This window comes from Pteronotus mesoamericanus, unplaced genomic scaffold (genome assembly GCF_021234165.1).
Source record: "Pteronotus mesoamericanus isolate MK-2021 breed Mesoamerican mustached bat unplaced genomic scaffold, CSHL_Meso_final contig_90, whole genome shotgun sequence".
In the NCBI taxonomy this organism is placed as follows: domain Eukaryota; kingdom Metazoa; phylum Chordata; class Mammalia; order Chiroptera; family Mormoopidae; genus Pteronotus; species Pteronotus mesoamericanus.
This window is the reverse complement of record NW_026555277.1, coordinates 41,473,881-41,488,161: the sequence shown is the minus strand read 5'-3', so window position 1 is coordinate 41,488,161 and position 14,281 is coordinate 41,473,881. Positions and strand designations below refer to the sequence as shown.

General features: G+C 42.4%; 1 protein-coding gene across 1 annotated transcript in view; it reads left to right on the top strand.

The window, feature by feature from the left end:
- The window catches only part of ZDHHC13 (zinc finger DHHC-type palmitoyltransferase 13), a 46,010-nt gene extending 37,258 nt beyond the window's left edge, over nucleotides 1-8,752 (top strand). Inside the window, exons 15-17 of the mRNA XM_054586257.1 lie at nucleotides 3,583-3,740; nucleotides 5,940-6,037; nucleotides 8,378-8,752. Of these exons, the coding sequence (XP_054442232.1) occupies nucleotides 3,583-3,740; nucleotides 5,940-6,037; nucleotides 8,378-8,516 (395 nt within the window). The 3' untranslated portion in view covers nucleotides 8,517-8,752. The remainder of the gene's footprint in view (nucleotides 1-3,582; nucleotides 3,741-5,939; nucleotides 6,038-8,377) is intronic.
- The last annotated feature ends 5,529 nt before the right edge of the window (nucleotides 8,753-14,281 follow it).

Sequence of the window (14,281 nt, the reverse complement as noted above, 5' to 3'; positions counted from 1 at the left end):
GAGAAAGATCTTACATCGTTGCTAGAAAGAACATTGTAACTGTCAGAGCTATCTAAAGACGAAAGGGATTGATTTGGAACAACAGGAGTTCCCTGTCATTAGCCAATGACTACCTTTGAAGAATGTATCAGTACATAGTGAAGGGTTGTATTGTATAAGATAATACATATGGCCATTTACAGCCGTATTTTTTATATTAAATCTGAAATCAGTTCTACGGAAACTTCAATTTGAGGTCGTGCTGTGTTAGCAGAAAAGTTCCCAGAAGAGAACAGAAGAAATCCATAAGGGGAAAGAAAGTAGATAGTCTTTCCTACTCAGCTGTTTTCTCTGCCCACTGTTAGGAATTACATTCTTTTACGTCCATACCAGGTGCTTGGAATGTGCCTTTCTTTGGGGTCCTGATGATAAGCTCTAAAGAGTGTAATCTGCCTTGTTACCTTGATTGCTACTCTGTGATGATTGCTGTTAGGATGCTTCTGGCATATATTCATGAAAGAATGCTGGGAATTAAATGATACTCAAAAAAAAAAATAGATAGTTGGGACAAAAATGGACAGACAGTTGATAGTAAAGTCATGGACTCATTTTCTTCCTATCCCAGGAACTCTTAAGTATTGCTTTGGAAAAATGTCTAAAACTACTTAGCAGCTTGTCAGAGGCATTTATGAAATCCCACGGTACAAATCTACAGAATTCTCATTTCAAAAACAATTTGCCCTTTATGAACAGTCATGGCACCTGTAAAAGTCATTGGCTTTATATAACCTTGAAGGTCTGTTCCCTTGTTTCTCCAGCTTCCTAGGTATACTCACCTTACTGTTGCTTTTAGTTAGCTGCATGGGTTAGGGGTCAACATCGTGAAGGCCATAGTGAAGTCCTCTCTTTTAATTGGCATATAAATAGGTTCTCCTGGGGAGAAACTGAGCTGCAATCATATGAATCTTGCTCTGTATTCTTTTCCTGGGGTTCCTTTCTTATGAATTCCCTCACCTGGCCTTTCTCCCACTGCAGAGTGAATTATGATGCCAGTGCAGGAGTACACTCAGTAACTGCGTGCTCTTAACTTGTGTTCCAGCGGTATCTAGGTGCTTATAGGATTTCTTGTGCCCACAGCAATGGCATGTTGATCTGAATCCTTAATAAGAGTTTATATTTAGTTCTCTGATAGGCCCATATCTTGCTGTAGCATGGATAGGACAGAGAATTTTCCAGGATAAATATTTATTAAATATAATCATTCTCAGTTGTCAAGTCATTGAAGAATTAACTTCTCTGGCCAGTGCATTATGCTGAATATACTGATTTTAGCTGTGGTTTTATGGACCTTTTTACCCTTTTACTCTTTCACTGCCAACTACTAATGCAATGTTATCATAGCCTTAATTAACAGTAAGGTACAATTTTTTAAGTATATTTTATTGATTATGCTATTACAGTTGTCCCAATTTTTCCCCCTTTGCTCCCCTCCACTCAGTAACCCCTTCCTTCTAGCAAGCCTCCCTCTTAATTCATGTCCATGGATCTTGCATATAAGTTCTTTTGCTTCTCTTTTTCCTATGCTGTTCTTAACATCCCCTTGTCTATTTTGATACTACCAATTATGTTCCTTAATCCCTGCACCATTTCCCCCATTTTCCCCCTTCCCCCTCCCAGCTGATAACCCTCCAAATGATCTCCATACCTATGATTCTATTCCTGTTCTGGTGGTTTGCTTAGTTTTTGTTTGTTTTTTTAGGTTCAGTTGTTGATAGTTGTGAATTCGTTGCCTTTTTAATGTTCATGGCTTTGAACTTCTTTTTCTTAAATAAGCCCCCTTAACATTTCCTGTAATAATGGCTTGGTGATCATGAACTCCTTTAGCTTTACCTTGTCTGGGAAGCACTTTATCTGCCCTTCCATTCTATATGATAACTTTGCTGGATAGAGTAATCTAGTTTGTAGGTCCTTCCTTTTCATGACTTTAAATACTTCTTGCCAGTCCCTTCTTGCCTGCAAAGTTTCTTTTGATAAATCAGCTGATAGTCTTATGGGAACTCCTTTGTAAGTAACTCTCTGCTTTTCTCTTGCTGCTTTTAAGATTCTCTCTTTACCTTTAACCTTTGATGTGTCTTAGTGTGGTCCTCTTTGGGTCCAACTTGTTTGGGATTCTCTGCTTCCTGGACTTGTATGTCTATTTCTTTCACCAAATTAAGGAAGTTTTCTTTCACTATGTTTTCAGATAAGTTTTCAATTTCTTGCTCTTCGTCTTCTCCTTCTGGCATCCCTATGATTCAGATGTTGACAAGTTTGGAGATGTCCCAGAGATTCCTGAGCCTATGCTCATTTTTTTGCATTCTTACTTCTTTCTGTTCTGATTGAATGTTTATATCTTCCTTATGCTCCAAATCATTGCTTTGAGTCTTGGCTTCCTTCCCTTCTCTGTTGGTTTCCTATGGATTTTTCTTTATTGCACTTAGTGTAACCTTCATTTCTTCCTTACTTTTTTTGCCATACTCAAGGAGTTCTTTGAGCATCCTGATTACCAGTGTTTTGAACTCTTGCATCTGATAGCTTGGCTATCTTTGTTTCACTTAGTTCTTTTTCCAGGGTTTTGTTCTGTTCTTTCATTTGGGCCATGTTTCTTTGTCTCCTCAATGTGGCAGCCTCCCTGTGTTTGTTACTGTATATTAGATAGAGCTGTTTTTACTCCCTGTGTTAATAACATGGCCTATGTAGAAGAGGCACCTGGAAATTGCGTAGAATAGAGTCTTAGATACTTTCCAGGGTGGGGGAACCCACTTCACTGCTTTGTGGCTGTGTGAGGAGGGCTCAGAGAGGGGACAATGCTGCTGCCTGGCTTCCGGATGTTTTACCTGGCACTCGCCCTGTTTCCAGTCACTTCACCCCCTTCCTGTATGTGACTGGTGCCCTTCCAGCTGCTGCCCTGGTGGCAAATCCTGGAGTGGGGGGGTTTACATGCATTCTAAGACCACGTGGGCCCTTTAAGTGGCAAGAATCCAGCAGTTTCTTCCACCACCCTAACCCCCACTGGTTTTTATAGCCAGGAGTAACAGGGATCTACTTTCCTGGTGCTGGAACCCTGGCCTGTGGGGTCTGGCCTGGAGCCCCCAAGGTATCCCTCCTGATTTTCATCCAACACACATGAATGTGGGACTGTCCATTCTGCTGCGGCTGCCGCCTCTCCGCCCATCTCCACAACTCTGCCCCTCCTACCCATCTAGATGAATGTGGCTTCTTTAAATCCTTGGTTGTTGGATTTCCATACAGCTCAATTTTCTGACAGTTCTGGGTGTTATTAGTTTTGAGATCTGGTTGTAGTTCTTTCTATTGTTACATGGGGAGGTGAAGTGTGTCTATGTACGCTGCCATCTTGACTGGAAGTCCAAGGTACAATTTTTTTCATTTTTATTGTTGAGCTGGCATTTGGGAGATAAAATCTTAAAGTTGGGTTCTGACCTATGCCATCATATCTTCCATTCTCTTTTCCCTAAATAGAACTGCAGCGATTTTATCTTCCTGCATAATGATTATTGGTATGTTACCTTTTTGAATAATGGGTTCCTCTTTGTGTGTTCACAGATTGGTCAAATCATTGTGCCGCAACATTCAGAGAAGATGGACTATGGACCTACCTCAATCAGATTGTGGCTTGTTCTCCTTGGGTTTTATATATCTTCATGCTAGCAGTTTTCCATTTCTCATGGTCAACATTTTTATTATTAAATCAGCTCTTTCAGGTATTTATTTCTCATAACCTGTACTAAGGTAGAAAGACTCTAATTTCAAATCAGTAAAGTTCATTTCTAATTCCACCTCTGTTACTTTCTCTGTGAGTCTAGGCATGTCATTTCAGTCTTGAATTTCAGTTTCCTTGTCTGTAAAATAGGGATAATAATGCCTGTTTACTCTCACTGAAGGGTTTAAAGGTTAGAAGAATATATTGTTTGCGTTGGCCGTAGGAGTTATCTAATCCAACCTCTTTATTTTGCAGAGGTACAGAGGTGAATTGAATTGTTCAAGGTCACCCAATGAGTGGGAAAGTCAGAATATGTAACTTAGGTCTTCCAACAGTCCCATTTAAGGGCTTTTTCCATCATACAGTTAAGTTATGTAGTATGTGAAAGCATGGTATAAACTGTAAAGCATTATGCAAGTGTAAAGTGATTTTTTTCCCTCAGTTTTTTCAACCTGTTTGTTATCCTTGTTATTATGCAGTACGTAAGTGGATAGAAGTGGGGAAGAAATATAAAACACATCATTAACCAATGGACATGGTAATTGCACTTTCAGAGAAGGTCATGGCCAAACCTTCTTAGGAAGTTCAGCTCCGTGGCAATAGTCACATTCAGCTTTCTGTGATGTTTCTGTCCCTTTCCTGTGGACTGCCGTCCCCTGGGAGCAGAACCTAACTCTCATTGTTGCTATGGCCTGCCATATGGAATGGGCAACCATGATCTGTCTGCACCGCTTCCTGCAAGGCTTCAGATAATTAGGGCATTACTCAACAAAAGCAAAGTATATTCCACTTTTATGGGGAAGTAATCAATTCTATAATAATAATAATAATAATAATAATAAAGAAAATTTCTAAAAAGGAAAAATATCCCTTAATCCCTTAAAAAAAGGGAAAATGCTAAGAAAAGGAGTTAAGTTAATAATATTGACAGAACTGAGGTTTCTGAAATTTCATCAGTTCCTATCCCTGTGGTATCTGTAGACTTGAGCAGTAAGAATGAATATTAGCATCAGTGATTACTAGTAGTGATTACTATCATTTATAATGCCTAATATTTATATATGCTTTACATATTCCAAAGCACTTTGTTTCCTCACAAACATTTGAGATGTAGACTGTGCCAGTGTGACATCTCCTCCATTTTATGGATGAGGAAACTAAGCCTAGGAGTGGTTGAGTGCCTCGCCTATGGCCATAGAGCCAGTAAGAGCAGGTAGATGTAGAACCTAACACTTGAGACATCAATTCTTACTCTCTTCCTTCCTCTGTGGACTCTTAGAACAAGTACAAGTATATGAGGCAATAATGTTCTTAATTTTTAAGAGAAACGTTAATGATTTGTTTATATTTTTTAAGGCAGGAAAATTGACTCAGAGAGAGTTTTAGATAATTTTCAGATACAGAAATTCAGAGCGAAGTTGTTTTCTTAATAACAAAACAACTCGGCCTTTATTTCCTGGGTGCTCTGGTGAGCCCTGGTTTTGACTGCAGCCAGTCAAACTGAGCTGCGGTCCCAGTTCTGCTGCTTTCGAAGCTGTGTGGCCTCGGACCAGTTACTTCACCTCCAAAAGCTTCTGCACTGGGTATTTTAAATATGTTATTTCCAGTTCTTAAACAATCTAATGAAGATGATAATCTCTGTTTTAAAGATAAGGAACTTTATGTTTGTGTTATTTTGAGGGTTAAATGAGATAACTCAGTAAATAGTAGTGTTTTAAATGACATGGGAGTTTTTAAGTTATCTTAATTCTTATGTGGATTTTGCTTCAGATTATTAACTTTTTCATTTGGCTATTTTCAAAGAGGTACCAAGAAGAATACATAAGTTGAGATAATTGCACTGATACTTACCTTATATTATTTTATTTGTCTAAAACTTGCATGCTGAATTTATTGAGAATCTAAACATGGCCATAAGCCATGGCTTGAATTACTAAAGTAATTATTTTATGACCCTTATTAAGTCAATGTGTTGTGCTTTCTTGGAGGTTAATAAAATAAAACAAAACAAAAAAAAAATGCACAGCTACTAGATTTACGTAGGAGAGTTTACTTAGAGCTGCCGAATCTTCACCCTCACCTCATCCTTGGTTAGAAGGCTGGTGATATCGTTTTGGGGAGAGTACTGCATGTTTTCCAGTGTCCCACGATGCACTGCTACGAGTGATGTAGCCTTGATGTATCTACTACCCTTTTTCAGATTGCTTTCCTGGGCCTGACCTCCCATGAGAGAACCAGCCTGCTGAAGCAGAGCAGGCATATGAAACAGCCGTTGTCCCTCCGGAGGACACCATACAAGTAAGTGAGATCTGTTCTTTCCACTGAGTCCTGTGGAAGATGCTGGCCACGCCACTGGTTGTCCAGCGCGGGGCCACCACCCTTGGCCTTGCTGCTGTCCTCTAACTTGCTCTCTGGTAGAGTTGACCTTGTTTCTTGGAAGCCTCAGTGACAGGAGGCGAGTGGTAAGGTCATGAGCCCCAAGGTGGTAAGAATTTGGGACTTAGTCTACTGGACTCAGCACAAATAATAAGTGATTTTGACGTTTTGCCAAGATGGGGATTCTCTGCAGTCAAGCCACATGGTCACAAGGTTGCATATTGCTGGCATGAAGTCAATGTGAGATAATTAAGCACGTGGCTGAGAAAGCCAGCCACAAGGCTCTCTGTAGAAAGCGTTAGATTGTGAGCTTTGCCAAGATTTTCAACCTGCCTCTCTCTGTCACCAGTAATTATTTTAGGCCTATGTCTGATGTGCCCACCTGTGTCAGGGAGAAGCTAGTTTCTCAGGTTCCGGGTATGTTCTTCATAGAGCGTTGGTCGCATAAAACCTGTCCTCAGTTGAAAGTGAGTGTGTTTGTAGGAAGGTCGTCATGTTAACGATATTAACGATCAGGCTTTGGAGCTTATCTCCCTGCCACATACACCAGGGTCTTGGAGGCTGGCAGTGCTGCCGAGGCGACCCAGAGTCCTCCAGGGATTTGAGCGCTCACTGGGTATCTCATGAGCAGTCTATTTTAAAGCACATTTGTGGTACGAGGTGAAACTATTAGGTTGTTAGACAAGGAAATCAGAGACTGGAATGTGACTCTAATACGTGTTCAGAGAGGAAAGAAAATGACCTAACTGGGAAGCAGTGGCTAAAGTGATGGAGAGTGGAGAGTAGTGTTAAATTTGTCATGACCGTTTCTAACTGGCAGTGATAATAACTAAGTCCCTGTCTCAGTGCCTTAACCAGAGGAATGAATATTTACTGAAGTATGGAAGCTGTTGTGGGAGAGGTGGAATTTTAAGCTGAGCCTTGAAAGTTGTGGGGTGCGCATGATGGAGGTTGAAGGAATGGCCTGCCACGCCCTGGGGAAGGGTCTCATAAAGGGGCAGAGGTGCGAGCTGGGTGTGCTTGGGAGTAGCTGCTAATGGCAGCCTAAGCTGGAGGAACTAACGGTAAGGCCTGTAAGCCATTTGGAATCTAGCTTCCAAATCCTGCCCAAACCAAAGGGCTGCCTTGTTTGTCCTCCCGAGTGACTGTTACTCACTGACTGGGCCCTCTGAATTCCCAGCGTGTCTCTCCACTTCCACCCGTCCATTCCGCGTAGTCAGCCCTCTTCCCAGGAAGCTGCCTTCCGAGCAGCGATGGGATGTTCCCGACCACAGTCCTGTCACTGAACAGCAGCAGGGCACTGTCCTCCTCATGCACAGATGTATTCGATGTGGGTAGGGTGTTGGATTGGGCTTGAAACGAGACATTTGCACAAAATCCATGTTCCTCGGAATTGGAATAGACAGTATTCAGGAACTAATGGAGAAAAAGTGAGGCTGCAGACTGCTGCAGGCAGGAGGGCGCCCAAGGGGAAGCAGGCCCTGACCCGGCCTGAGAACGGGCAGGACTTAAAAGGGGGAGGGGGCTACCTGCTGTAAGGGTGGTGGCCTGTGAGTTCCAAGGCAGAAGAATGGCCCACACAGTTATGATCACGGGAAAAATAGAGCCAGAGTAGCTGCAGGAGGAGGTTTATAAAGACAGTTTGGGGAGCTAACACCTGGGGAGCCTGGGGGCTTCGTTGTGTAGGCAGGGCCTGGAATACAGAGGTGAGGGATTGGATTTGAGCTTCTGGGCAGAGGGGTGTATTTAAAGGGTTTCGACTGGAAAGGGAAGGGCTGTGACACATCAGAGTTTTGGAGGACCAGACGATCTCCAGTGTGTAAGGGCAACTGAAGGAGTCGAGATGGACGTCGTTTAGAGGGCTGCAGGGCAGGGTTAGAAATAACACACCACGGTACCTGTCTTTGTTTCTGGCCTGTCTGGCCTTTGAGGTAATAAAGTCTGAATTAGGAGAGTGGGGATGGAAAGAAAGAAGCCTGTTGATGGCAGTGGCCATTCCAGTGAGTGGAAGAGCCAAAGGGGAGTTATTTAGTTGCCGGCAGAAGCCAGGGACTCTCAAAAGGAGAGATTCAGTTCCACAAGTGGAACTGGGCTTTATTTTTAAGGTCCCATGAGCCCAGTACGTAATTCCCCTCTGGATTCCTGTAGGATCTTCAAAGGATATTGTATATTGTAGAATCGCAGTGAATGTTTACAGTGTGAGTATTTGTCAAGGGCTGCACAGGAAATGTATTGAGACGTGTTCCCCTCCTTTCTTGGCAGCCTTGGGTTCACACAGAACCTCGCAGATTTCTTTCAGTGTGGCTGCTTCGGCTTGGTGAAGCCCTCTGCTATAGACTGGACATCACAATACACCATGGTTTTTCACCCGGCTAAGGAGAAGGTTCTTCGCTCCGTATGAAGCAAAGCAACCCAAAGCCCTCCGACTTGTTTGTGTTTATATTCACACCCTGGTGTAAAGATGAAGATTTAGAGTTCACCAAAGCCCAAAGGAAAACACAGGTGGTTTTGAAAGCCATTTGGTGAAAACAGAAGTTCTTGATAAAGGCATTATTCTTTTTTAGATTTAGCAAGAGCAGTCTTGGCAAACATCTAAAAAATAACTTTTATATTTTTTACAAATGCAAGTTACTTTTGGGGGGGAAATATTCATTAATTATGGATAAAATGTGGTATTTTCAGATACGTTATTGGCTGTTTCAAAATAGTACTGTTCTTTAAACTTGTAATTTTTGATAAATTATTTGTCTTTGTTTTATCTATAAATATGTAAAAAATATTTAAATGATATACTGTTTTGCTTTCACACTTAATAAAATTTTTTTTTGTAGTTCTGTAGTTTCTGAGACTTAACATTTCTAGAATCTTAAATCGAGGAAAGGTATGTGTGTGTGTGTGTGTGTGTCTGTGTGTGTGTGTGTGTGTGTGTGTGTGAGAAACTGATTCATGATTCCAATCATGAGTTCAGAGCACTGTTAAGATCAATAAGCAGGATTTAATTTAGTTTTCCATCTTACTGAGAAAATTGAGCCTAAGTCTTGAAGATTAATTATTATTTTTACTTAGTACCCCTGAAAATATTAGACTGCTGTGATTATAATTGCTAATTTCCCTTGTTCTGGAGGAAATGCAAACTGAACTTTAACTCTTGGATATGGGGACACACACACAACATGACCCCCGCCCCCCGCCACACACGCATGCCGCCTTGCGCATGTCACTTTCCTGATGAAAAACCCTTCATAACGTTCCCATGCTCTTGGGGTAAAACGTAAGAGGCCCTGAGGAACAGAGCCTTGTTTTGTTTACCAGTCTCACTCTGGACCAAGCTTTGTACTCTAACCATGTTCGACAGATGAGGAAATTAAAATCTAAAGAAGTTTGTATCTTCTCCAGGTCACGTAACTGCAGAGTGGAGTGGGTAGTTCTCTAGAGTCCTAATCACCTAGAATACTGACATGTTTGTGTTCAGTAACTGTTGAATCAATGCCGGATGCGACCTGATCAGAATTGGGTTTGAAGACTGATTTTCAATTGTGGGGCAGAATGACTTTTTCAAGCTATGACCTTTCTCCCTGCCTCATTTAGATATCTAATATATACCTTAAACTTCACACGTCCAAAATTGAAGCTGAACTTCTGAATTCTACCCTACCCTCACACACACACACACAAACACACACACACACACACAGATTTTAAAAATAGATAACAAATAGATTAAAACATAATACATTTTAAAGTAAATAAAAAGTGAACAACCCTGTTCCCTACACACAGTCTTCTCCATATCTTAATCAGAAACTCTGTCCTTTCACTTACCCAGGCCAAAACCTTAGTATCTTTTCATGAATCGCCTTTTTTCTCATAATATCCAAGATTCATTTCTTTGTCAAATCCTATTGGCTGTCTGTCTCTAAAATATATCCAGCATTGAATGCTTTTGGCCACCACTGCCGCTATAGGTGCGAGTTACCATCACCTCTGGTTTGTGCTTTGCATCCATTTTCTTGTTTGGTCTCCTTCCACCCTCACCTGGCTCTAAGGAATCGAAGTGATCCTTGTAAAAGACACGTTGAATCAGGTCACTCCTCAGCGCAGAACCCTCTTCCCCTTGCTCCTCGTTTTACCTGGAGAAGAGCCGAAGCCCTGACCTCGGCCTGTAGGGCCCTTGGGGATCTAACTGCTTCTGCCTCCCCCTTGCTGATCCCACACGCCTGCCAGGCATGCTTTTGTCTCAGGCCTTTGCCTTCCTGTTCTGCGTGCCTGGAATCCTGCCCCTGTATCATCTGTAGGGGGAAGTGCCTTCCTCCCCAGCTTATTTTAGATGAGGCTTCTCGATGAGGCCTGTGCTCACCAACATTTTATAAGTTGTAACGTCCTCCTGTTGGACTCTTCTTCCTCTTTACCCTCCTCTCTCTTTTTTTTTTTCCTGTAGCACTTACCACCTTCTAACATTATATAATTTATTATGTCTACTGTATACTGTCTCCCTCTCCAATCCTTATAAGGCCCACAGGGCAGCTTGGTTTTGTTCACTGATGTATCCCATGACTTAGAATATTGCCTAGCACATAGTATGTGTTCGATAAATATTTGAGTTAATCTCTGGAATAAGTTTGTTGAATGTATTGAAGGATTTTTAAGCAGGACATGATGTGAGAGTTGTATTTGAAGACTTATCCTCAACTGTGGGTGGGGCAGATGGACTTTTTCAAGTTACACCTTCTTTTCCTCTCTCACTGACCCCTACCAAGTAAGCATTGTCACCTTGTGGTCCATAGACAACTTACATTAGAATCACATGCTGGGGCGGGGCGGGGTAGGGTGGGGTGGGGCACCCAGGATCATGGGTTCCAAGTTGAAATTCCTCATCTCAGACCTTCCAAATCAATGCCTGAGAAGTGAATTCTGGGATCCAAATTTTCTTCAGGTTCCCCATGTAATTCTTACGTGTACATGCTATAGTTGAGAATCATTTTTACTTAGGTGGAGTCTTACCTCCACCATTCTATTTTTGGCTTTTTTCAAAGGTACAGAGTGTAAAGTTAAAAGAAAAAAGTTTGAGAATCAGTGTTTTATAGCTGGACATCTTGGATTTGAATGCTGGATCTACCAGTTACAAGCTACTTTTGCTCTTTGGGCAAATGACTTCACTTTCTAGTGCCTCAGTTTCCTCATTTGTATTATGTGAGTAATAGTATATAAATGTTAATACATATAAAGTACTTAGAATTATAACTGGCACATAGTAAGAATTCAATACAGGCTGGCTATTCAGAAATTTCTAGAGAATCAGAGAGAGAGAAGCTAATGGTAGGGAAATGTGCCAAATTCACCCTTCTGTCTTCTGCATTGTGTGTTCTGGGGCCAGGATTCTGAAAACTACTATCTCCTTGCCAGCTGACTTTCTGTTACGTTCTGCCAGTAGACTGGAAGAGGGGAGGGAGTTACCCCATGGCACATGGTGGCTATTCCTCTCAGTGTTGTTCCCACAGTGGCCCTTCACCCTGATGGTGACAGTTAGAATCAGTGCCTAGCGTTTTCCCCAGAGCAGCCCCATTATGCCCCCTTAGAAGCACCAGCCGTAACCAGGCAGAGCTTTCTCCTCAGAGGTCTGATTCCTAGTCCCTGGGAGACCTCTCCTCGGGGCATCCAAGTTAGGATACCCCCATCTGTCCTCTGGCTCCCCACCTCAGACGTGGTAACTGCTTCCTGCACTATTTCTGTGGTAAGTCAGCGTGTTCTTTACATTTCTAAAAATATTAGCAGCTGTTTAGCCAACTCCCTCTATTATTTTCTCTCTGTAAAAAAACAAACTAGTGTGGTTTTTGTTTTTCTGACTGGACCCTGACAGATAGAGAATGTTAGAGATACACTTTTAGTAATGGCCTAGGCAAGACGTAATGAAGGCACAGAAGAAATCCAGCAGGCCCAGGTTAATGATTGAATGTCAGGGAAGAGGAGGAGGAATCAAAGACGACTTTGAGGAACCGAAGCCTGTGACGGAGAGAAGGAAATCTGTGTGGAGAGACTAAGTGATGAGATTGGTGGTTGGGGCCTATCTGAGGTACTTGCAAGCTATCCAATGGAAAAGTCTAGAAGGCAGCTGGAAAGAGTCCAGTGTTGCCTGCCACCTGCACAGATGGATGAGATTGTCACGGGAGAGAGGTAGAAAAATGAGATGCAAATCAAAAGGGGAGTTGCCTTCCTGAAATGAAAACATCAATTTGAAAAAGAGACCAAAGATGACAATCAGTACAAATAGGAAAAAGTGTGAGAGGCCTGGCCGGGCGGCTCAGATGGTTGGAGGGCAGTCCCATGCACCAAAAGTTTGCTGGTTTGATTCCCAGTCTGCGCAAATGTAAGGCAACCAATCAGCGTTTCTCTCCCTCTATCTCTCTGAAATCAATTAAACACATCCTCAGGTGAGCATTAAAGAAAAGTGTGAGAGAGAGGAAAAGAGAGGAACATGAGTTGATGGAATATGGATTTGGGGAACTGGAGAAGGAGGAACTGGGAGGAGGCTGGGTAAGAGGATAACCAAGAAAGTACAGTGGGATTCAAGGAGAAGAATTAATTTCAAAGAGGAAGCAGTCAGTGGTCCGGAGCAAAGGGGAGGTGAGAAGAACAATTGAAGAGAGACCGGAGGGTTTGTGATTAGGAGGTGGGGTGGGGTGGCGGCGAGGAGGGGACTCGGATGCCGAGGCTGAGATCCTAAGGAGTAAGTGGACGCTAGTCTTACATACTGTTTGGCTCTGAAAGGAGATGAGAAGGCCAGAGCTTGATGGTGAATAGAAAGGTTTTATTTTTGTTTTGTTTTAAAGCTAAGACAAACCCAGTCATGTTTTTTGGGGCCAGAGGAATGTGACTGTTAGGCTATGTAACTTCATTTCTTTTCCCAAATATCTGTATAGTCACATAGGAGATAACGCATTTAAATCATTTTCACAAATATTGGACAAAATTTTGATTTAAATGGACTGGGTGGACACTAAATAGTGAGAAGTGGAATATCTCAGCTGTAACACGTCCAATGTTTGAGATGTGTGCTAGTCTAGGGAGTTAGTGCTGTAATACACATGCCCTACACCGCAGTGGCTTAACACAACATAAGGTGTATTTCTCCTTTTATGTTAACCCATTTCGCTTTTAGCAGGTGCTCTTCCATGCAGGGACCCAAGCTCCTTCCCAGCCTGGTGGCGCCACCATTTCCTAGGGCCTCAGTGTCCGCTGGGCCTTCTGTATCTATGGATGTGGAGAGAATGGAGACTCTACCAGAGGTCCTGGAGGTCCGACCTCTGTTGGCCAACGGAGTCCCGTGTCCCAGCCTCTGGTCAGGGAGCATGGCAGACGCGGTGGAGCAGTGCACCCGAAGCAGAGGAGGAACATGGAGACTGCTGAAGCGCATTAAGTTTCTTTGTTTGTTTGTTTTCATCCCCAAGCTCCATCACTCCACTAGGTAATTGTCTTCTTGGAAATTCTTGCAGAATTTGCATTTAGTCCTGCCAACACTCTCTTTTACTTCTTTCACTTGACAAATGGTTGTTAAGTGCCTCCTATTTGTTGAACACTGTGAAAGCAAGCGTGCTGCATTCTAACAAGGAGGCAGGTGGGAATTCAAAATTTCAGTGCAATGCGTGCTATGTTATTATGCACTGGCTGTGGGAACACAGAGGTGGATTAGTCCTCAGGTAGTTCGGTGAAGATTTGGCAGAGGAAATGCCCTTCGACCAGTGACTTGAGTTCACCAGGCTAAGGAGTTGGATGAGAGGGTGAAGATGGGATTCCATCTTCCAGACATTTCCAGGCAAAAAAAAAAAAAAAAATAGCATTGGCAAAAGCATGATGGCATGAGGGTATTTGGCATATTTGGAAAGCTTCAAGTCTTTGAGTGTAGGCGGAGCTTATATAGAAGGGATTGTCTAAAACTCAGTTGAAGGGATAAGTTCAAGTCTAATTTTTAAAAGTCCTTATGTGACATGCTGTTATGGGCCAAATTGTATCCCTTCCCCAAAATTTGTATGTGGAAGTCCTAATTCCTAGGACCTCAGAATGTGACTGTGTTTGGAGATCAGGTCTTCACAGAAGCAATTAGATTAAAATGAGGTCATTCAAGTGTTCCCTAATCCAACACGGCTGGTGTCCTTAGAAGAAAAAACTATT